We start from the raw sequence: 23857 nt of genomic DNA, 5'->3' as shown, positions 1-23857 counted from the left end.
TTGCCAAATCGGTTCAGCCATTCGCAAGTTTTAGCAAGACAAAAAAAAAAGAAATTCATTTTTATACAGATAGATGTGTGTCACTTATTTTAAAGCAGTCCCAGTTTTTTGTTAGTTCAGCGTGGCAACCCCACTACCCCAATTTTTTTGTTAATTATAAGTTCTTGTTCTCGCTCAACCATTAAGGACAGTTGATACTTTGCTTTGAAACATCCCTCCAACAACCGCCACCATAAATTTCCTGTTCTTGTTCATATTATTAACTCGTAATATTCACGATTTTGTAATTGCCTTGGTCATTGTACCACAATTATGAGAGCGGTGTAAATGAAGCAATTTTTTAAACAATACCTCTATAATATCTTTCACTAACAAAATGTTTAATTTAAAAAAAAAATAAGTAGTAACGTTACGGTGTACATGTAGCGACATAATAATTCTCGAGTTTTCGTAGAACAATCAATAAAACACGTGTGTACGTTTATTGTATTTAATTGCATATCAATTCTAAAATTAATAATCTGACTCTAATAACAAATGTAATAAGAAATAAAACGCGATGATTTTATATTGAATACTATAATGTGTAATGTTTCGGTTATTTCGAGAATTTTCTCATAATACAAGGATATTTTACTGGTTTATAATGCTCATAATACCAGTTACATGCTTCGTTCTGGAACGGGCGACCAACCCTGGAAGAGAAGTATCAGATAGTACAAGAGAATTTAATATTTACTAAGAGAGATTTAGGCTGTAGAGTTGACACACATAGAGATAGATAGACCCTAAGACGCATAGTCCAAACTGAGCGCTACGTATGACTCCCGTACCTCAATATTCATTATTTTTCATAGAACTCTGAATCTTACACTGAAAGACACGCTTAATTGCAAACTTGCTCTTACATCTAAATCATAATCATAGAATAGAAGAGTTAATTAGCACTTGTGACTTGTCTCTGGATTGTAAGGTTTCTTTATAATTATTTACTGCCTACGAGATTTTCTATGTGGAATTATAATGCTTATAATAATGCAATAAACGTAATTTGCAAGCAACTCATAATTACATAGAATACATAAAAGATACTATAACTGAATAAAACTGTTTTCGCTTATAATAACAAACACGTATTGGACATACGAGATAGTGTGTGTAAACTTGAAAAAAAGTGCATACTCTGAATGTTACCAACTGAATGTAAATAATCAATAGCTATTCTGTTTCCCGATTTTAATAACAAGATTAAGCGTTTCCTTACAGTTTAAATACAGAAAGAGTACTGTAGTTTAAAAATTGCAATAAGATTTATTATCGATATAAAATAATTTATTAATAATAACCTCCTATTAATAAATTAATCTGTATATCTCCATACAAAAGAAACATTATCTTAATTATTTTTATTATTATTTAGTTACCTAATACAAAACAAAAAATAATAATAATATTATTAAGTTACAAAAGCAAATGTATAATAGTTAACAAAGAACTGCTATGAACGGCATACCCTAGTAAATGTAATACTTGTAAATATATGTAACACAGTAATTTTCCAGGGCTTATCTTTTGTTCAAAAATAAACATATTGCTTTTATTAGCATTCGGGATGCGCCGGCGTCACCGCTCAATACCTATATTTCATTACAGCATCGTTAACTTAACGTATGATAAATTTAATATTGATGATTTTAAACAGTACATTAAAGGAGACTGGGAAACTACAGATTCAGGAGAATTAGGGAAGTTGTTGTAATTATCAAATCTTTACCTCTCATTTCTTAGAAGTTTTAACCAGTTCCGCCGATAGAGGTAGAAAACACATGATATTTTGAAAAGAGATTAAATTAGGAATAAAATATTATTTAATATAAATGAGGATGAATATATTTTGACAAATAATATATGTATAAATTATGTTAATGTCACGAAGTTCCACATATGCCCTCGGTACGCAGAAGCTTTCGATATTCACTAAACAGTATAGTTAAGAGGACCGACGTGTATAGGTAGGGTACTTACTCCTGCATCATAACACTTATTTCTTGAGGAGATAGAGTAGCAGATACATCTGGATAGTATCGCCATCGTTTTTGAGTCGATGTTTGTTCCAGAGGTGATACTGGATATATGACATCCGATAAGTTCACCTTCGTGCAATCACGACATAGTGCATCATTCTGTTGAAACCAAATCAAAGTTAAGAAAACATCTGAATGGTTTTATAGAAGTAAATTATAGAATATATGTACTAGGATATTTTAAGCACTGGTCCATATACAAAAACTAAATTTTATTTTGAGGGCTTTTAAATCGTTTTTTTAGAAGTTTTTATACACTAGATACAATAATTAACAATTAGGAATTATATTCTGTACACAGAAATCAACCGCGTGATGCTTACATACCAAAGCCATTTTAACAAATTCAGATATAAAGTACAAAAAGACAAAGGCCCTTAAATCTGAATTCTACGCAGGGAAAGTTGGGCTTCGTACTAAACACGCGGTCTGTTGACAAAGACATGCACCATATTGCATATATATCGCCCATATTTTACCGTATATATCGTTTAATATTCTTATATCCTTTACCCAACGCAAGGATCGCAACAATGAAAAACAATATTTGTGATTTAAATCTACATTGAAAGGGTACAACAACCAGAAGTTTTCCAGTCTGCTTGAAATCATCACATGCATGTAGACGCCGATCTTGAACACAGTCCAAGTCATACTGATATGACCTGGGGAACACGTCTTGGTGCGCTGAACAAATGAGAAATTGTAAGTTTCCTTTAAGATTTTATACATAGATGCTCTTGCCTTTGTATTCTATATTTTCTAAAGGTCAACTGTCGAGTGCATAATATATTCGAAGAGATCTGACTTACGCGGTAAGACTTTTTCAGTAGTCATGCCATAGTTATAATACGCGTCGTGTAAGGTGTAGGCGTTCGAGCCAGGCTTATCAACCCAGAAAGCTTTGTCCTTCTTGACCATTTTATCTATTACAGCATCTGGTAATTCGTCTATTGTTGGCCTAATAAGAAAAATATATGAGGCATTGGTGCCAGCTGAAGAATTGCCTATTTTATGTTGTACAGATTAGGGCGTGAATTAAAGGTATGTATTGCGTTTTTGGGATGTTTTAAATTTTCAATAAAGATTGAGTAATAATAATCCAGTCCAAAAAATTTCGTGATCGTGTACTTTTGGGCATGCAAGAATTAACTTTTGAAACACTAACTGTATCAATATATATCCTGGGATCAAAGAGGGTGTTTTAAGCGATCAGAATCACTAAAATATTTTATATATATATGTAATATTTTGCTGCTTTCAAAATCGTTATTCAATGCGGAATTTTGCTCATAATATATCGGATAAATAAATGTTTCTACTCAAAAGGCTGAAGTTGAAAAGAATTGATGAGGAGATTGCCTCATATCCGTTGCCCAGTAAATATACCATATTAACGAAATCGCTATGGTTTATGGTAAGTAGTACTTTCTTTATTTTTTAAAACTAACCTCGGTGGTACTTCTACTAAAGCCCTTGTCAATGGTTGAAGGAATTTTCCAACTGTTTGTTGCGTCAACACCGGAGGCCTTCCTGGTGTCAAACTTTCATTGGTCTTCACTGTTAGTGATACATCGTCAATAGCATATCTGCAACATAATAAGCACTGTGTCTGTAATTTTAAAGAGCAATTGAATGTTTTAAATATTATCTTCTTATGTCTTTACTTATCAGGATCGTAACCAGTGAATTTAGAAACATTGCTTTGAGGATTAGAAGGATGTCGTGTAGAATCCATTGTAATAAAACTCAAAAGGATAAAAACGATAATAATTGGAATGGAAATTAGTTATCAATCATTTAAAATCAACGCTCAAAATTTCATTACTTATTTTTGGCTGTCTGTTTCTACAGAATTGATATTCTATTTGAAGAGCAAAATGTCAGGACTTGTAAATTGTCAATAATGTCATCTAGTAAAAGTTCAGCCAGTATCTGCCTGCTAGTTGAATCTATCTATTGTATTCATTATAAAAATTTGTTGTGACTCACTTTATTTCATTGAAAAATATTCAAAAATATAATGTCTAGAAATATAGTTTTTGAGGGTTGGTTAACAAAATCACCACCATCAAGACGAATTTTTAAAATAGTAAGTAAACAAACAAAATGACTAAGAATACTTTGCGGGGCTAGAAGTGCCAAAGATTCTTTACGAATAAGCCCTAGCGACTGCCTCCTCTCATGATTTATATTAAATCCCTATTTAGATTTTATTATTATTTTCATATTTTTACCTGATATGTGCTAAATTCGAATGGTGTGGTATTCAGAAATGGCGGAGAAGATGGTTTGCATTACGACAATCTGGTGAACTACCAGGGCAGTACTTCCTAGACTATTACTCTGATAGAAACAGACGGCGTTTAAAGGGCTCTATAAATCTTGATCTTTGTGAGCAAGTGAGTTTCTGATTTTAAATATTTCTTTGCAGCAATAGGTTGTAATACTAATAACCTCAGAACCTAATCATAATGAGTGTCATGTCACCAGTTTTGAGTGACTAGATAATGTAGTGAATATTGTAATCAAATACATACATTTAAACTATATAGTTGTGTCTCACAATCGCTACACATAAGAGTAAGAATTTCATAAATAGTTGTAACCACTATCTGTTGGTATGTTTGCATCGAGTTCTTATGTTCTGCAGGAAGAATGTCATTTTTTATACTTACATTCCATTTTTTATTTTGTTGATAAAAACTAAATTCTTTTATTGTAAATATAATCAAAAATCTAGTTATTTTAGATAAAACCATTTTATTCACTTTATTTATTTGTCAATAATATTGTACTTATATGAAAAGAATACATATCTACCCTTAACAGACCTATTGGCAACCAACTCTTTCAAATAAGAACTGGTTAGGAATTACTGAGCATCTCATAAATTATTTTTAGCTTAATTCATTTTACCTTTTTAATATTTCATTTTTTAATCAATCATTTATGCATTTATTAGTTACACATAATGCAAAAAGCTTAATTTATTTTAATAAAATAGAGAACATTGTTACCTGATACTACATATAGTAAAAAGAATTGCTTGTTTGGCAATTATCAAATAACCCTGCATCAGACATTGTCAGTACTAGTTACATTCCCAGTAAAGTTAATGTAAACTATATAATATGATATGTAGGTTTTACTTTATGATATTCAATTCCTCTTTCTATCTTTTACACTTAAACTTGCAAGTTGTGTTCATCTTTTTCATTTGAATTAGATTTTTATATTTTAAATTTATTAAAAGTTTTTGTAACTTATAGTGCAGATTAGCCAAATGTAAGTTTAAAATGTTATAATAATAAATACCACACTAATATTTTCTGACTAAATGATTTAATTAAATTGATAATTATTTATTAATTATTATTTTTTTATTTATTTATAGTACATATTTTATAGTATTTTTTCACAATTTTAAATGTTTCTGTGAGGGTTTGTAAAATATGCATATATAATGTGGAGGTCCTAGGTCCTAGGTCTAGTCCTATTCTATTCTGTCTTGAAAATAATATTCAAAAAGTCATAGAATAGTCATGGCACTGCTGTATGCGTATATATAACCCTGTATGATTATGTATAATCCTAATATTAATGATTAACTAAATTGGTTTTCAATCTAATATTTAACATAATATGGTAGGTTGATGCTGGTTTGCACATGACTCGTAACAGTACTGGAATACTGGATCCTCGAATACGTGGCTCAGTTTTCTCAATTCAAACTCAATCAAGAACATATCATTTGGAAGCAGATTGTGAGGCAGATATGGAAAAGTGGGTTGATGCAATATGTCGTGTTTGTGGCTTAAGGGCTACAAGCACACCTCCGGAACCAGTTGTTACAAGTAAGTCTTTTATTTATTTATTTAGTATGTGGTTTTGCTTACTAAATTGTATATATAGTTATTGAAAAACTTCAGAAATAAGTAAGAACACATAGACCACTGGTGATTTTGTTTAATAACAGGAAATCAGTATGTTCTTTATAATTCTAAAATTTATCTGCAAAAACTTTTTTTTAATTTATTGTAACCATAGGTCACTTGAAAGCCTTGGGTGCTAGATACTATTGAGACCTCTGCTACCAGTATATTTTTTTTGCATTGATTTACTAAAAAAGGACTGTTATTCCATACTGTTCAAAATTACATATTAAATGGATGTTACTATTGTTATTATACTCTTAGTCTATGATAGTTATTGTTCTTTCTGTTACTATGAGTTCTGCAGTATGTGTTATGTGTTACTAAATTTCTCTCTCATCAATTGGTTCAACTGTTTTTGTTACTGTCACATTGATAAAGCTTTTGATTAGCGGTACTTGATCCTAGTCATTTGTTTTGTATAAATCTTGATAATGCTCTGGAGTTTGTTTAATAACATGTTGTCTCCTTTTATACTTCTATATTTATAGAGGTTCTTTAGGATAATTTATTGTCTTTATACGTTTTGGTTTGTCCTTGTTTTTGTGTTCATTGGTTGGTTATCTTCTTATAAGTTATATATAGTTCAGAGAGCAGTGTTGGCCTAGTGGCTTCAGCGTGAGACTGACATCCCTGAGGTCGTAGGGTCAATATACGGCTATGCACCAATAGACTTTTATTTCTATGTGCGCACTTAACATTCGCTCGAACGGTAAAGGAATTTATCGTGAGTAACCGATCTTGGCCCTAAATCCAAACAGTCGACGGCGTGCGTCAGGCACAGGAGGCTGATCACCTACTTGCCTATTCGTTTGACAAATCATCATGAACAATATTCAGAAATCTGAGGCCCAGACCTAAAATGGTTGTAGCGCCACTGATTTATTTATTTTGTAGTTCATCATAAATACCATTAGTAAAAATAATCTAAAATTAACTTATTTCTCTTTCTTTCTTCAAATTATATACTGTCTAATCTAATTTTACAGTTGTATTTCAATATTGTTCGAAACAAGTTTTATTGTAATTCTTTTTTTTATAATTGTTTATCTAAATACACACGGTATAAAGTACAAGCAACATGCATCATGTTACTGCACCTTTTGCAAAATTATTTTATTCGTATTATATTTTCTTACTATGGTAGGTATGTAACATGATATGTTTTAGATCATCTGTTTTCTTGTTTGCAATTTTTTTTTTTGATTATATTTCGTTTTTGCATTTAAATCTAAGCAAAATTTAATTGTGAGGTATTGTCTATCTGTAGGGATAGTTTAGGTGTATAAAAGCGTTACGTGCTGTTTAAGCATCGTGGGGCTGGGCTAGGGTTATCGTAGATACTACTAAGCAGCACCAAGTTTCACTCGCCAAGAGAATACTCAATTTATAAGTTTTTTACCATATAAAGTCTGTTGCGTAACACATAATACGCAGTAACAGTAGAATTTAATTCTATTTTCTGATGAATCACGATTCGAGATTTTGTTCAATTCTAAAAGGGTTATAAAAATTCTGAAATCCTGCATAAGCAGTTATGCTACTTTTACATTATATACACACCCATATATGTTCATACAGATATCATCCACACATATACATGTGTGGCATAATGAATGAATTATGTGGTACTTGCGGGTAAAGGACGTTTTGGCGTTTGAGAAAAATATATTTTATGTTTAGTATCTCGATTTTTTTTGAGATGTTTGGCATTTTTGAAAATCAAAAAATATTACATTTTTTTCAATCTGTTTTCTGCGCAGCTATCTATTGATTATGCCACAACCCGTATATATGAGCAGACTCCTCGAATAGAATAATCAATGCCGACAAGATGAATCCAAATTAATTAAATTTTACAATACAAATTACATTTACAAATTTTAATAAATTTCCTGAATTGAAATGTTTTTTAAGTAGCACCTAGATATACAGTTTATATGTGCATATCATCACGTCATCACGTGATGATATATATATAAATATCACAAGTACAACAGGTAGAGTTGATAAGTGCCTTATAGTCTTGTTATATTTTCATTTAGGTATGAAAATCTCTCGCAAAATATTACTTAAATATCTTTAGTACCTACCTCAGATTTTAAAAAAATGTTATTATTTTGTTGGCCTTTCTAAAATCTCATAACATGTCAAGTCACTTATTTTTAATGTATTCTGAAGAGATATAAAAGCTTTTTCATGAAGACGCCACGTCAAAGGAAGCTGACATAATACAATCTCGAGGAAAGTGGATATGCTTTTAAAACTTATGTTGAAAGCAAATCAACCTACGTAGTTCTATTTCAAAAATAATTTTCTGGAAAATTTATCTCCCGTAAATGGAATGTTCGAGACCCACCCTACCGCCCACATGCCCTCATCCCTTTATGTCTAGAGCCCAGCCACCCGGCATGCGCATCTAGTCCGGTGCCTAGATGAAACATTCGCTCTCGAACAGTCACATAAGCAAGACGTGTCGAGTGTTAAACAAGTTTAATTAAAAAATATTATTATCTTAATTTACTTAGATACTCCTGCCCTTTGTGTGTTTTCTATCAAACCATTTTTTTAGATTTTTTTAAATTTCCAATGTTTTTAATTTCGTTTAACCTTTTGTTGAAGTTATAACTGCAAGTGAAGAATTGCGCGAAATCGTCGTTCCCGGCACTGGTAAGTTTAAATGTAAAAGTTTCTTACACCTTTCTTTGTTCTTTGTGTGTAACATTACCTTTTTGATGTTTATAACTTACATTTATGTTTTGATGTATTTCCTTATCTGTTTTATATCTGTTTTATATCTGTTTTGTCGTGATTTTCTGTAATATTTGTCCTTGTACGAAGTATTTGGTGTGGGAATGTTGGTAGAGCTGCAGTGGTGTGAGGAACCGCTATCGCGACGGGAAGGGGCTCTTCCGGGTGGTATGAGAACGCCCCCTAGTGGGTAGGTTATCGGTGGCGTACCTTGCCTGCCACCCCCCGCCCCTCGCTCCTCGCTCAATGCGATTTAATTTCGGTATAAAGCGAATGCGAAGTTCACCTGCAAATTTTGTTTGTTTGCGTATGGGGCTAAGGCGACATCCTAAGAGTAAAGAGGAATACGATTTATTTTATAGGTACATACCAAAACAGCACAATGACGGTTATGAATGATCAGTATGAATTTTCGGAGGGTACAGGACCTTATATACCGATATCTGAATGCATAACAGGAGTCCGTGCCGCGGTACTATTTTTATTTTACGTTTTTTTTTTTCTTGAGCTTCCATCTGCAAATTGGGCAGAGAAGATTATGCGACCCTGGTCATTCTTAATATCAAATTATCTAACTAATTGGGTACTCTGACCAATTTGTAGATGATTTTTATGGTGCTAAGTAGTCGTAGTCGCTATTTGTGATGTTTGTATTGCGATGTTTGCATTTTAACGTTATTCTATAAGGCGGCTTGCGATTTCTTTGAAATAAAAATAGTTTTTTTTTTGCTTAGGTAAAAATAACATTACCAAATAGGTAATAAGCGGTGGTTTTCATTTATATTGAAAAACATTAACTGAACATTAAATAGTTCACAGTTTTGTTCCGAATTAGTATTGTATCATTTGAAATAAAGGAATATAATAGACTTGCAACGAATATTATATTCGGCAGTATACCGAATACCGAATATTCGGCGAGGCCTCTGACCGAATAGCCGAATATTAGGCAAAAGTATTCGGCTGGATTTTAGCGCCAAAAACTTGTACTTGTAAAAATTCAGAAAAGTTAGTCTTTCTGCACCATAACCTTCCCCTTCTAAATTTAGATTATGAAGATAATTCAAATGCATAGAAAAATTCTTAACTTGTTTAATACAGAAAATGATTAAATTATGTACCTGTTTTATATACCAATGACTACTTAATGAATGATTATAAAAGAAATGAGAACCTTACCCTTCTAAATTTTGATTACCACAGTAATTCAAATACATAGAATCCTCAATTTTTCCAATTCAGAAGATGATTATCTATCTAGTGTGTTATGTACCTATGACTACTTAAATGATTATAACAGAAATGAAAATATGAATATATAGGTAATCGATTTAAATATTTCATTTTACCAATTATTTCTCTATGACAAAATATATTATTTAAGTATTCGGTATTCGGCCGAATAATATGTCGATATTCGGTATTCGGCCGAATATAATAATAGCAGCCGAATAGGCCGAATACCGAATAGTAACCGAATATTCGTTGCAAGTCTAAATATTATTGTTTTGATAACTGTTTAAAACATTTTTCTAACGCAGCCGCCTTAGTAGGTTAGTCTAGTCGACAAGTTGAAAATGGTACAAAATAGAAATACTGCTCTTAAAATCATGTGCGATAGCTCATTGGATCCGGAATGACGCCTAGAAAAATGTGCCAAAAGCGTGTATTAGCACATAAAAAATTGCAAAAGTTATAAACAATTAAAGATGAAAAAAAATGGCATTTCGTTTTTTGCGAATATTTAATAAACTATTAATATTTAAGAAATTTCAAAAAAAGATTCTAAAAGAAGGGGAAATTTCCAATAAAAAACTCTCAGCTCTCGGAACTCTATCTCCATTATTTATAACTTTAATTTAACGCTGAAAATAGGTCTGCGCGTGACATTTTTAGGATTCGCGCGTGGCGTCAAAAGCAACTACGGCACATTAATTAATTTATTTAAGGTATTGAATATTTTTTTTAAATTTGAAAAAATTATGGTGTGTTCTGAACACTATAATTAATTTATTCCCGTTGGAAATTTTACTTAAAGTTAATTTTTCAACAAGTTAAACAATTGTTAACTAACGAAATTTTCTCGAACGACCGTCTTAATTGTAAGTGAAAAAAAATGTTTAAATAATGGTCGTAAAAATATTTCGCTTCGTAGAGTCTTTCTTACATACATACTTAACAAGATCGTGACATAAAAGTTAAAGAAATATTTATACTTTGTTTATAACAATTTTTTTACTTAAACAAAAACTTAAAAATCCAAGTAATGTTGTTAAAAATTTTTTTTTCAAAAACATCATATTATCGTTTTTTTATTAATACAAGATATTTTTTGATTTGCAAAAAAAAAATTTTCCGCAATTTGTTGAAAAAAATTTTTTTAAACAAATTGATTAAATCAATTTTTTTTTTTAAATTTCACAACTTTATTACATTACAAATATTATGATTTAAAAAAAAAAAAATTCCTCAAATACAATTTTTGATTGTTTATAATAGTTTTTTTTTAATATTTCTATTGTTTAAATAATTAGTTAAGAAGTTTTTTTTTCTAAAAATCATAAGTGACAGTCCTCTTTAAAGTAACAAAAAAAATTTTTTTTATCGACAATTCTATTGTTTATTAACTTACCAATTTGTTGTAAACAAATTTTCGACTTGTTTTTATTTTTTTCCATATATATAACAAAGTATAAAAAAAAATTAATTTTAAATAAAAGTAATATTCATGATAATCAAAAAAATTTAAATTTAAAAAAAATAGAAATATAAAAAAAACGATTATAAACAATTAAAAATTGTTATTAAGGAAAAAATTTAAAAAAAAATCATAATATTTGTAATGTAATAAAGTTGTGAAAATTTAAAAAAAAAAATTGATTTAATTAATTAAGTATTGATAAGTAAAAAAATTGTTATAAACAAAGTATAAATATTTCTTTAACTTTTATGTCACGATCTTGTTAGGTATGTATGTAAGAAAGTCTCTACGAAGCGAAATATTTTTACGACCATTATTTAAACATTTTTTTTCACTTACAATTAAGACGGTCGTTCGAGAAAATTTCGTTAGTTAACAATTGTTTAACTTGTTGAAAAATTAACTGTAAGTAAAATTTCCAACGGGAATAAATAATTTATAGTGTTCAGAACACACCATAATTTTTTCAAATTTAAAAAAAAAATTCAATACCTTTAATAAATTAATTAATGTGCCGTAGTCGCTTTTGACGCCACGCGCGAATCCTAAAAATGTCACGCGCAGACCTATTTTCAGCGTTAAATTAAAATTATAAATAATGGAGATAGAGTTCCGAGAGCTGAGAGATTTTATTGGAAATTTCATTTCAAAAATAGAATATTTTTTTGAAATTTCTTAAATATTAATAGTTTATTAAATATTCGCAAAAAACGAAATGCCATTTTTTTTCATCTTTAATTGTTTATAACTTTTGCAATTTTTTATGTGCTAATACACGCTTTTGCCACATTTTTCTAGGCGTCATTCCGGATCCAATGAGCTATCGCACATAATTTTAAGAGCAGTATCTCTATTTTGTACCATTTTCAACTTGTCGACTAGACTATATGTATGCTTGATAGAAATCCGCTATAGAGAATTTAGAGCTTGCATCTGTTTTTATTCTGTACTTTTTATTTGCTTTTAGGATTCCCAAAGTTCCTTCACCTTCGATCCTAATAATATAGTCATTGGTGCTAAGTCAACCTTCGAGGGGCCTGAAAAAGGTCTACAGTATTTAAGTCATCCACACATTCGTATAAATAATGTTGACTTATCTGAAAATGAATCTAATATAAGCGACGAGGAATGTAAATCGCTCAATGCTAGTCATTCTAATATAGGTATGTATTAGTGTAGGTGGCAAATTTTTTGTAGGCGTTTTTTAATTTAAATTATTTCAAGCGAGCTAGATTATACTTTGATACAAAAATCACTTCTGCTTAATTGAACTCAATCCTATTCATATAAGAAAACTTATAATAGTTTACAGTGGTTTGAAAGAAAATTATATTTCCTGTGGTATATTCAAGCTAAGTACGTAGTACAACAGGTGAAACGAAATACAAAATTGATGGTGGGTTTCGTTTAATTGTGATTGGTCGTGCGAAAAAGTAGTTGTTGTTGCTTGTATATTAGAGTGTCGCGTAGGATTCATAGGATTTAAAGTGATTAAGTAATTACGTAACCAATAATAAGGGATTAGTATGTCATTCTTGAAACTTATTAATTGGAAATTTTAATGTATGGTAGTCAATTGCAAAACTCGAATCAAATGTCTGTTTAAAAAACACAGTAAGAACCCCCCAGAGCCACGAAATAATCACGAATTTGTAATGCTTATGACTTAGGACAAAAATAGCTATTTGAGAGTTTAGCTCTCACCGTCACAAACGATTATATCGGATATGAAGAAATTATTATTTACAGCGAGATACGGCAATATACCGGATACCTGGCTACTTGCTAGATCTTACGTAAGACCGGGGCTCGATGGTGAGAATAGGCCTAACTTGAGAGCATCCGGGAGTGGCATCAGGGACAGACTTCAAGTGAGGTTTTCGAGTTTCAACAAAGGAGAAAAAGCGAAGCCCCATAGCAGCCCTAGAGGAATAGGCGAGTCTGAAGAAGGTAAAAATTACAATTTATATGTAGGGTATAAATTGTAACAAATGTGTGTTAATTTTTTTAATGAAAAGAAAATTTTCATAAATAATATTTTTACGTAAACTTGTTAGTATTTTTGATTTTTTGTTTTGTCCTAATTTGTATTTCAACAATTTTAGGCCCGCCGGTGCCGCCGCGGCCGCCGAAGAGTTTCGGCTTCATTAGGGAGAATAGAGAATCGTTCCAGGGACCTAAGATACAGGAGCCTGAAGGCGATAGATCTGTAAGGGTTTATAAGTAAAAAAATATTGACAAAATTTATAACTGCGCTGTAAAAATAATCGCTAGACACGTTTGATGAACAATATCTTAACCGATAGATGTCGCCTTACTATATTTTTAATTATACAACTTTAAGTTTCTTAATTATTCGATTATTAAATTAAGAGCAACCTCAATTTAAGTATTAGTCTCGGCACGTATCTTGGCCAGACTTGGGAGTTTTCGAACATTCTTAGTAGGTAATCTTCTATATATATATAATGAAAATGGTCTTCGTTTGAGGCTCAATCACGCCTAAACCACTGATCGTATCGACATGAAACTACTACCAAATCCTAGATGGTTTATGGCTATTTATTTATTAAATTCCAACGTTCCTTCATTTTTTTATTGCTGTTTTACTTTTATGAAAATTTATCCATACGGACTTCACCGCGGAAACATTCGGGGAAGCTTCCTAGAACCTCTAAACGTCAACATCTGTTAAAAACTCGATTTTCGAAATATTTAAATTTTCTTAGCGGGAAGTTAAAAAGAAGAATAATAAAAATATGAAAAAAAATAAAATAATGAAACATAAAATTTGTTTTAATTCGTCCAGCAAAGCGGGCGCGAAACGGCTAGTAAAACTTATAAAACAAAGTCTACTTAGCTGACTGGCCAATATATTTGCCTGGATATGTACTTAAGTATTCATTTACATTATTTATTTTGATGCACGTACAGAAACAAGAGTCGTTTGCAATACCATTTCAGCCTCCATTCCCCTGGCTTCGTTCGTCCCGAAGAATGTCTCAAGAGCAGCAGGTCGTTAATCGGCCAAGGGTCGATGATAACGCGTGTTGCCTCACCCATGTAAGACACAATGTAAATACCGTTCACTAACATTTCTAACACGTTTTGCTTGCGCGACGCTATTAATATTACTAACAAAATATTTTCATTAAAGACCGACCTCAAACAAACCGAACATTTGATATATTCTATACATTTCTGTAAAAAGTGTTTCAACCAATAATAACTGAGTGAACGCTTGTTTGAAGTCGGTTAAAACAGTCACGTTGATGCAAAATGATCAGAATTGACGCATTCATTTTATAAGAGTGAAAATATAGGCTTAAGATTCAGTAACGAAACTTAAAGCTGAAAGTATGACCCGTATGTCAAATCTTATACGTTTTGGACACACGGGAGTCACGCTTGGCTCTTAGTCTCGTTTTTGAATATTATCCTTACTGGTTTTGTTTACACGCAGGTTGGCTTGTAATTATGAAATATGCTTGCTTTTGCTCAAACATTTGTCGATAATAACAAGTATTTTCCGTCAGTGCAATAAATGCTTTCGCTTTTAAAATGGGGTAAATGGGGTATAGGAATTCCATTGGATTTACAATTTGTGTGCTGTAAATATTTAAGCTGCGGAATAAGATTTATTATCGAATCATTAATATTGAAATTCGAAGATATCGATAAAATATTGTCAAATCAAAATAAATTTAAAGCAGTTTAAGTGAATAAAAAGTCGTCAACTAACCACGGATAGATATTCAACAATTTGCGTTAGGGTAAAGCGCCATCTAGATTCTAGATAAATGTAGGTGGCGTTTCTCGGTTTGTTTTAGCGCCATCTCTGAGTAGCTCTCTAAACTACCTGGATTGTGAAACAGGATTTACATTATGTTGTTCATGAAGCCATAATAAGTGCGGGCCATATTACTTTATTGTAACTGTTAACTAGTCTTTTTAAATAATAGGAATAATAATACCGGTTTGTCAAGTCCTGCAAGTTTTCCACTTAACTTTAATATAATTTGCCATCTTGATTTTAATACTACGTCGTAGCACACAATTCAAAGGTTTTTAATAAACGCTACGCAGACTGAAAAAGTCGAAACCATCCATAACAAAATATATTATGTCTTCTTTAAGTCTATTGAAATAGCTATTGAAGTTGCGTGATAAGCTCGCTGAGCTTGAGGAGTACAATTGTAGATGCATATACTACTCTTAACTACTTTACACCTACAGTCTAAACTGGAAAAACAGACAATATTATGATTAATAACAATCTAAAGGGAGAAGCTTTGAAGGATCCAGTGGCTGTTGTCGAAACGTTTCTATACTCAGCAGTTGGAAACACTAGATAGCGTGATTCAGGAATTCGTCAATGTACTGATTGTCGCAGATAAGTGTAAAATAATAAATTAAATTCCAAAGCGTTACGCAACCAAAACATATTTAGATTAAGTTTAACCTGTTGAACGTATATTAAATGTTATTAAAATTTCAGTCTTTACAGCAATACTGCAATTTGTCGTCTCTGCCGCCGATAGTTGACAGGGCATTGAAGCCACGAATTGGTAGTACGGGCATCTGTCACATGAATCATGTTGCCGCTCAGGTAATAAACAATTGATATTTGATATACTACTAAAAACTATACTCAGAGTCGTCAGTATTTTAATTTTGCTAATAGCTGATGGGTATGTAAATGTTTTCTGGTTAGATAGTAAAATTTATTTTTTTATATAAACCGTTAGATTTTAATGAACGACTCTGGGTATGGCTAGCATTTATTTCCATATTCAATATTAGATAGCGGTAGGTAGAATGGCAAATTGAGAGCGATTTTATTTTATATAGAACGATACTAAGGCTTGTATTTGAATTCGTATCTTAAGTTACAATCTCATTATGAGTACTGTCAACTATGTTGATCTGTATAGCTCTTATAAATAATAAACCAGTTCATATTCATCTTATTAATAAAAGTCATCATTTGTGTCTTTCAAAACAGCCTTAACACAATTTGACAAAAAGTAACGAAAGAGCAGTTTTGTTGAAAGACAGAGTGAGTGACATTCTCTAATTCTATAGCGATTCCAATTATGAAATGTATAGTGAACTTAGTTGGCAGATATCATTGTGTAGGATTTACAATAATTAAAAATAGATGGCGCTGATGGATCAAATTAAATAATCTAAGCATAGATGGCGCAATTTCTATAAAATAAGTATAAAGTTACGTCATTAAATAATCGATAACGTTTTTAAACCTTCTTATTACATACTAACTCTTAGTTTTGTTTTAGAATTACTTTTAAACATTATTAGTAAAGAGCGCCATCTATGTATAGATTATCTAATTTGATCCATGAGCGCCATCTGTTACCCAACTTTACGCATAACAGCGCCATCTATTTTTAATTATTGTAAATCCTTTTTTACAATAATTAAAAACCCATTTCTCATTTTTACACATATCAGCGTCGTCTGTTTTCAATTATTTAAATTTGGCTATTAGAAGTTAATAAACTTCATTATTGAGAGTCACAGAGAAAAAAATATGATAAATTTTTAGAATATCTACAACTGAGAGTAAAATTCATACATTAAAGTATGTAGTATGTATTTGGATTTGAACTTAATAATAATTTGTTTATCGTAGCAAAAGTCTCGAAATTGCAAGAATTCTCTTATCGTTTTTTTTAAATTTAACTTTTTATTTTCAGACACTACTGACGATGCCTCCCGAAACTTCGACTAGGCGTGCCAAAGCGTCGGATACGTTGCAGTACCTTGACTTGGATCTTACACCCAAAAGTAATTCCAAGGTATTAATTAATTCCAAAAAAATCCACTTACACCCTTATTTACGTTTGCTAAAGCGCTTTTCGTTCCTATCTTCAGAACATAAATATAATATAACAGAAAGAGACCTGTGTGCACCCGCCGGTCGGAATGGTCAGTATATATCGTGCTCCTTGAGATCTCGTCAATATTTATGTTGTGTAAACGCGGCGGAAATAAATTTTAAGCACATTTAATTCTAGATTTTTTAACGATTTTAAATTTGGACTAATAATTTTTTACTAATGACTTCGATGGTACGTGTTTCAGTCACTGATTTTTTTATATCCTAATAGACTTTTAGATTTTATCAAGCAAATGTTTTCAGGAACAGGATGAAAACGCACGCGCCAAGAATGCAAAATCGTTTTCTGCGGAATCGCGTACCGATTATAAAACGGTTGATTTCGTGAAAACTGAAGCCTTTAATATTACACGACGCGATGCTGAGGCTTCTCGGAGTGTGCAACAATGACTAAACCCCGTATACGGTAAAGTATACAAGAAATGTATAAACAAAAATGATTTATTTATACATTAAACTGTACACTATATCGTATATGAGGGAGAGCGTCACGACGCGTGGACTGTTGTGAGTGTAATATACTTTTGATAATCGCCTATTAAGTTATAGTGTATTATAAACATTCGAAACCAAAACATTTTTCGCTAAACGTCTAAGAACAATTTATTAATATAAATATTTTAATAAGAGTAAAGAAAATTTGTTTTAGTAAATATAGTTCAAATATTTCAGCAAATCTGTAACACTTTTGTCAAACAGGATTAACACTTGTAAAATACCTGTGACTATTAACTGAGCTATAATTATAATTTAATTAATTTCCATTTTTCGATTATAACGAATTTATAATAACAATAAACCCATTTTCAAATTTGATGAAGCTTTAAGTGTTAGATGTGTTTCTCATATTCCCATTTTAATCACAATTTAATTTTGACATCTTCATTTGTTACGTAACTTCCCGAATCTTAAAAAATCTTTATAAAATATTGTGGATCGACCAATATTGATTTTCACGGTATATGAAAAATCGATTAAAAATTATAATCATTATATACATATTTGTTCCAAAACTACAAATTGGGCTGAATTAAGTTAGGACATTTTATGTTTTAAATGCCCTTATAAATTTTCGTAATTCACGCGCATAAATATTAATTAAATGTAATGAGTAAATTTTTTTATATATATTGACCAATTTTTCTATTTCGTATAAAAATTAGTGAGATTTACAAAGGTCTACTTGTTGTGTTCCGTCATAATCATGTCATCATTTAAATGAATGACTAGGTTTTTTAAAGGAAACAATTTATTATTTAGCAATTTGTATACTCCGTTAGCTAAATTAATAAAACAGTGAGAATATAGTGAGAAAATGGGCCTTTGAAATATGGTTCCGGGTATACAGGGATACGTTTATGTTAATAAAATAGGAGCCAAACCTACGTTATTAGATAATAAATTACTGAAAATATGTATTCTTATTTAAATCTAATTCAAAATTAATTAGTATTTTTTTATTGCGTAAAAAATAGCATAGCTATTTTTTGTGTTTACACTACATGATCTAAACGTCGAAATTACTCGACCTTAAAGTTTTATTAACGATGACAATGAGATGTCAAATCCTGAAAGTTAGCCTTAAGCTTTTTTCTGATATCAAATGACAGAAAATATTTTATAATCAGAATAATATTTTGTATGGTGTATGTTAGGAGTGAGTGAAGTCTGTTTGTGCCTTGAAATAGTGAGATTTAAAAGAAGTAGAAATTATTAGTTTGGCTCCTATTTTATTAAGAAACGTTAAGCATGACTATTGTTATTTATTAAATAACTTCATGCATTTGCTAAAATCAATACCTCCGCGAAATAGTAGCAGAGTACAACGATGTAAGATTTAGAAGCATTGCAAATTCTATTTTCGGTGCTTTAAATGTTGGCTAATGTTTACAACTGCTGCATATTGAAAAAAAAATAACTAGACTTTAATTTGTGGCACAAATTGCATTTCCTATAAGCGTTGTAGAGCATTTGTTAAAAACGATTGCTGTTTCCTTTTCATAGATTTTATTTCAATTATCTACACAACACATTTTTAATTATGATTATTACTTCTTTCTCATCATTCTTGACCTAATATGTCTTAGGTATATGATTTAATTGCAGTCTTCCAATTCTGTTTATTAATACAAATGTAAATATAGATAGTGAGAGGGTATAAACTTCTATATAGTATGTATATAGATTGTAGATTTTTATAAAAAAATTAAAAAAAAAACAAAACAAAAAATTTAAAATATTGTTAGAAATGATACGCACAATTAGAATAAGATATATTTTGTGTTGTGTCGATATATATTTTATTTAATTTTTTAAAAACCTTTTGTCTTATTTTTTACTTACTTGCGTAATTTAATTATGGTATTTCTTTAGGTACAAAATATTGTTTTAGCTTTACGTTGCCAAATATATTTAATTATCGCATTTTGGCATTATTGCATTATAATTTTTAATTTTAATTTTTGTAGACATTTAGTATGTAAACCTTGTATACGAAAGGCTTACCAGTACTTTAATTTTTGTTATTAAATAAATTTGATTATGATATTTTATTTTTGGTTTCATTTTTTTTATTTCCTAAGTTTTTTTTTATAATTGATAGTAGATAAAGGTTGTTTATGTTGTGATTTTTATTGTATTTGTGCCAAATTTGTTATCGAACGTTCGCTATTATGTTAATAATAGATCTTCAGAGAGGTTTTAATAGGAAATGTTATACGTAGGTTTGAAAAACATAATTTATTTAATAAATTAGAAATAATACGCGCTGTATAAATTATTGTTAATCTTAGGAAGTAAAACGCGATTTAAATTAAACATTTGTGTAAATAATCCTGTATATAGATAGATATCGCTCTTATATAGTAAAAGGCAAGAATCACGCTCGAAGACGTGGAAATCGATACCTTACGTTAAAGAATCCGTAAGTAAAGAGTGACATGTATTGGCATAGTTAGGTTGCAATGGTTGTCCATTTTGCACCAATGAGAAGTTTAAAGAGCAAGGTAACATCTTTAGAATTTGTAATGAATGCTAATTATTATTTAGGTTTAGTAAAAAGTAGTAATAAGACTCCAACGCACAACTAGCAAGTAAATGCCAAATTACAGTTCATATTCACTTATTTTTTTTTGTTTACGCATAATATCGTTTAGTGCGAGGGTAGGTGTAAAGCTACTTATTTAACTCTAAAGTCAGTCAGCTGCCAATAGTCTTCTTGTTTTAATCATGTTTATCGCTTTTGAAGAAAAATAATGTTTGTTTTAAAAAATAACAATACGTACTCGTCATTATCCTTTTTATTAAATCGTTGGTTTGACATTCCTTTGCATCGCCCGTATTCCAAATCGAACCTTAGTGACCCGAGTATGAGCCAACTCAAGTCTAATCTTAAGATTGCAACCCGTTTTTTACCATGGCGATTCTCAAGATTAGATTGTCACTTAACACGTTTTTGAATACGGGCCTTTAAATTAATCTACGTAATCTGTAGCTCTACGGTGAGCTTAAGTAAAATGATAGGATTAAATATTTAAAAAAGCTCGAAACTTGTGAATATAAATTATGGGCAAGTATGCAACGGCGGGTTTTTTATTTTATTATTTTAATAGTTGAGGGCCTAATAGTGTTACTTAAAATAGGAAATTAGTAGAAAATATATAGGCGCTCAATTTTTAAATGCGTTAGTTATGATTTAATTACATACATATGTACTTAAAAATAGCCTAAATTACATTATATATTATATTTTAGATCCAATTACAGCTGAGCTCTGAGAAAACTTATATTTGTTTAACAAATAATTATTATCTAAGTTAATTGCAATTATTATCATAATATAAACCATTGAATTATACTTGTACTTATCGTATGTTAATAAAACTATGTAAATAATATTAAAGACGAAAGAATAACTCTTATTCGTAAAAACTAAATCAATGTATCAACAAACAAATTTAATTACACCGTAACAAAATCGTAAATTCAATTTGACAGAGACAATAGAGCATTGAATAAGATTTTATGAGTAAGGGCGATAAATATTAAAGTACCTTGGCCCGAGTAGAACCTCGGATGTTGATACAATATTGTATTACTGAAGTACATTTTTTGTATCGGTAGTAAGTAGCTTTTAGTACCTAAAAGTTACTTTAACACAACCACCAAACTTCAGTTAGCGGCATTTAACGAGATTGCTATTTAAAAAATGTCTTCTGAGTAATAACTAGTTTAAACAGAATTTTCTACTATGATGCAAATGTTTGACTGTAAATATTGAATGCTCAGAAAGAGCTCGATTAAATCTGTGATAATCACAGACCGTACGCGTTCATTTAACCAACTAACAGTATATAAAGTTACCAAAGTATTAGTAGTATAAGAGCATTGTTTGCTCACACCTTATTAATTATTTCTTACATACAGAGCTCTAATGTAAGAAGTAATTATTTAGGCCCTGACCGTGTCGAGGCGGTCTAAGAATACAAACCTCGACCCCATGTCGGGACACAAGGGTGTCGTAAGAGGCGACTAAACCCGACGGTGGAAGGGCAATTTCCGCCCGCCTGGTTAAAGTACCACCCTCCCAATGAAGCCAGCCTATTTGGCCCAAACGGGAGCACCAGCTTTCCCCTTTCGCCTATCCCTTTTTCTTCTCTACTCTTCTTTTCCTTTCCCTATCCTACGCCTTTAACTTCCTTCCTTTCAGTACTTTGATATGTTTAATCAGTATTTTGAAGTTTACTAAATGTGTAGATTTGATGTGTAGTTCGATATAATCAATTATAACTAAATGTTAGATTTAAGCAATGTCCGATTTGTGCGTGATAATGGGTTAGCTGGGTGCGACGGTTTGGTGGAGAGAGATGGAAACCTATTTGATCTCAGATGTTGGACATTGTTATTCATTAGTCAGCATTATTTATGAAGTGTAATCCAGTGTCATACATGTTTAACGTCATGCATTGCGCTCGTGTTGCCCGTGTATTTATGGCAATATTCGCCAATGTGTCTGTCGTACTAGAGCAGTATTATTCTTAGTAGCTTAAATCATATTTTAGAACGTTATCACGTTAAACAATTAAGGTTTCTCTGATGGAACCTCAGATAAGATGCATTTATTAGATTTTAAGGACTATTAACAACAGCGATGCATAAGATATTGAAAGCCACTTTATTCAACCCATATAAGATGCATTTACTTATTAGATTTTAAGGACTAAGAAACAGCGATATATAAGATATTGAAAGCCACTTTATTCAAGTATTAAATTAGTAATTATATTTAATCTCTCGGTGTTATGTGTCTGTAACCGTAGAGGCTGAATTTGACATTTTGGTTGTGTTGATACAAATGGGATTTAGGGATCGCAAATAGATGTAAGTTGAAAATCTGTGGAGCAAAGGAATTCAGCCTTAGCCTATAATTAACTATAATTAAAATGCTCATATTATCTAGATGTCTATTATAAGTGTCTATTTATCGGTGTTTATCAAATACGACGCCCGCACTTTGTCACTTCCAAGGTTTTACCGTACTTTTTAAAAATATTTTCTTGTTTAGTTATTATTATTAGTTGAGATGTATTCATTCTTTCGAGTCTACTGAAATCACTACTGTATTTTCATATGCGGGTTTAATACGTGTTTTATGTGTAATAAAAAATAATAAAATGTCTTGCTGTTTTAATACATACTGGTTATTCTCACAACTAGATTATTCTCAACGCAAATCATACCTTAAAGTTTTTGAAGCTGTGTTGATTTTTTTGAACAACAACAGTCAGTACTATAGTACCAGAACAAACACACGATCAAGGATTCAGAAAAACTTACCATTCTGTTTTGGTGTTTTCGCATATACATATTTTTTATTATATTTGTAGTAAATCATCATTAAAAGGGTTCCCAAACCTTACATATTGTAATGCATATGTACTTAAAATGAATAAACACATTTTTTTAATCATAGTATAGTTTTAGGTAATTTCACTAGACCATATACGAAGGCGCCATAGTTTCGTCTTTAGTTTTGCTATACCCAGATTTATGTAATTACTAGATGTATTGCATAAAATTGCACATTTAACCGCCAAAACACAATGTAAACTGTTTAGTGGAGACATGAAATTTGAGCTTAAATCTTTATAAATATCTCATAGCAGTAGGTCTCTAGTCAAGGGTATAATGACTATCCATCATACAGGTCAAGAGCAGGTTGGTGGCTGAAACATTGATTATTTTCTAAGACACGCCGAGTCATTTTGTATAGAATACATGGGATTAAGAATCTACCAGGCTTTCAAGGGACAAGACTTGGTAGAAATCGACTGATTTGCGACTCCTATATTGTTATTATTATCGAATCAAAGCTTCATAATTATTGCTACGTCACCGAAATTCCTAATGTTCAAATCGTGATGCATGTTGATTTTAGTTAGACTCACGAATATGGATTTATCAC

General features: G+C 30.9%; 2 protein-coding genes across 11 annotated transcripts; one reads left to right on the top strand and one right to left on the bottom strand.

Annotated features, from left to right (window-relative positions):
- Nucleotides 1-504: 504 nt before the first annotated feature.
- Nucleotides 505-4003, bottom strand: LOC125062766. The gene is made up of 6 exons (XM_047668901.1): nucleotides 3752-4003; nucleotides 3536-3673; nucleotides 2897-3045; nucleotides 2668-2771; nucleotides 2026-2183; nucleotides 505-695 (listed from the first exon to the last, which is right to left on the bottom strand). Exons 1-6 carry the CDS (start codon nucleotides 3820-3822, stop codon nucleotides 599-601), a joined length of 717 nt encoding a protein of 238 aa, XP_047524857.1. The 5' UTR covers nucleotides 3823-4003; the 3' UTR covers nucleotides 505-598.
- A 2-nt stretch (nucleotides 4004-4005) lies between these two features.
- On the top strand, nucleotides 4006-23070 carry LOC125062765. 10 transcript variants are annotated; one of them, XM_047668891.1, is made up of 12 exons: nucleotides 4006-4176; nucleotides 4358-4486; nucleotides 5737-5941; nucleotides 8642-8689; nucleotides 9133-9242; nucleotides 12439-12634; nucleotides 13221-13421; nucleotides 13577-13680; nucleotides 14406-14546; nucleotides 15979-16080; nucleotides 17192-17293; nucleotides 17638-23070. In XM_047668891.1, the coding sequence occupies exons 1-12, from the start codon at nucleotides 4108-4110 to the stop codon at nucleotides 17782-17784; spliced, it is 1554 nt and encodes a 517-aa protein (XP_047524847.1). In that variant the 5' UTR covers nucleotides 4006-4107; the 3' UTR covers nucleotides 17785-23070. The 10 variants fall into 10 exon arrangements, with proteins under 10 accessions (XP_047524847.1, XP_047524856.1, XP_047524849.1 ...); XM_047668893.1 differs by having other exon boundaries at nucleotides 4007-4176; nucleotides 14406-14534; XM_047668892.1 differs by having other exon boundaries at nucleotides 4007-4176; nucleotides 14406-14534; nucleotides 15970-16080.
- Nucleotides 23071-23857: the final 787 nt, after the last annotated feature.

This window comes from Pieris napi, chromosome Z (assembly GCF_905475465.1).
Source record: "Pieris napi chromosome Z, ilPieNapi1.2, whole genome shotgun sequence".
In the NCBI taxonomy this organism is placed as follows: Eukaryota; Metazoa; Arthropoda; class Insecta; order Lepidoptera; family Pieridae; genus Pieris; species Pieris napi.
Note: the sequence above shows the minus strand (reverse complement) of the source record. Positions and strands in the feature narration are given on the sequence as shown.

What these genes read in the sequence shown, in the direction of transcription:
- LOC125062766 (XM_047668901.1), bottom strand. Translation starts at nt 3,822, where the DNA reads ATGGATTCTACACGACATCCTTCTAATCCTCAAAGCAATGTTTCTAAA. An exon ending in TACTGAAAAAGTCTTACCGC is followed by an intron (nt 2,772 to 2,896) that starts GTAAGTCAGATC and finishes TCATTTGTTCAG; the next exon opens with CGCACCAAGACGTGTTCCCC. An exon ending in ATAAGTGTTATGATGCAGGA is followed by an intron (nt 696 to 2,025) that starts GTAAGTACCCTA and finishes CTTCTCTTCCAG; the next exon opens with GGTTGGTCGCCCGTTCCAGA.
- LOC125062765 (XM_047668890.1), top strand. Translation starts at nt 4,108, where the DNA reads ATGTCTAGAAATATAGTTTTTGAGGGTTGGTTAACAAAATCACCACCA. An exon ending in TCCGGAACCAGTTGTTACAA is followed by an intron (nt 5,942 to 8,641) that starts GTAAGTCTTTTA and finishes CTTTTGTTGAAG; the next exon opens with TTATAACTGCAAGTGAAGAA. An exon ending in TGAATCATGTTGCCGCTCAG is followed by an intron (nt 16,081 to 17,191) that starts GTAATAAACAAT and finishes TTTTATTTTCAG; the next exon opens with ACACTACTGACGATGCCTCC.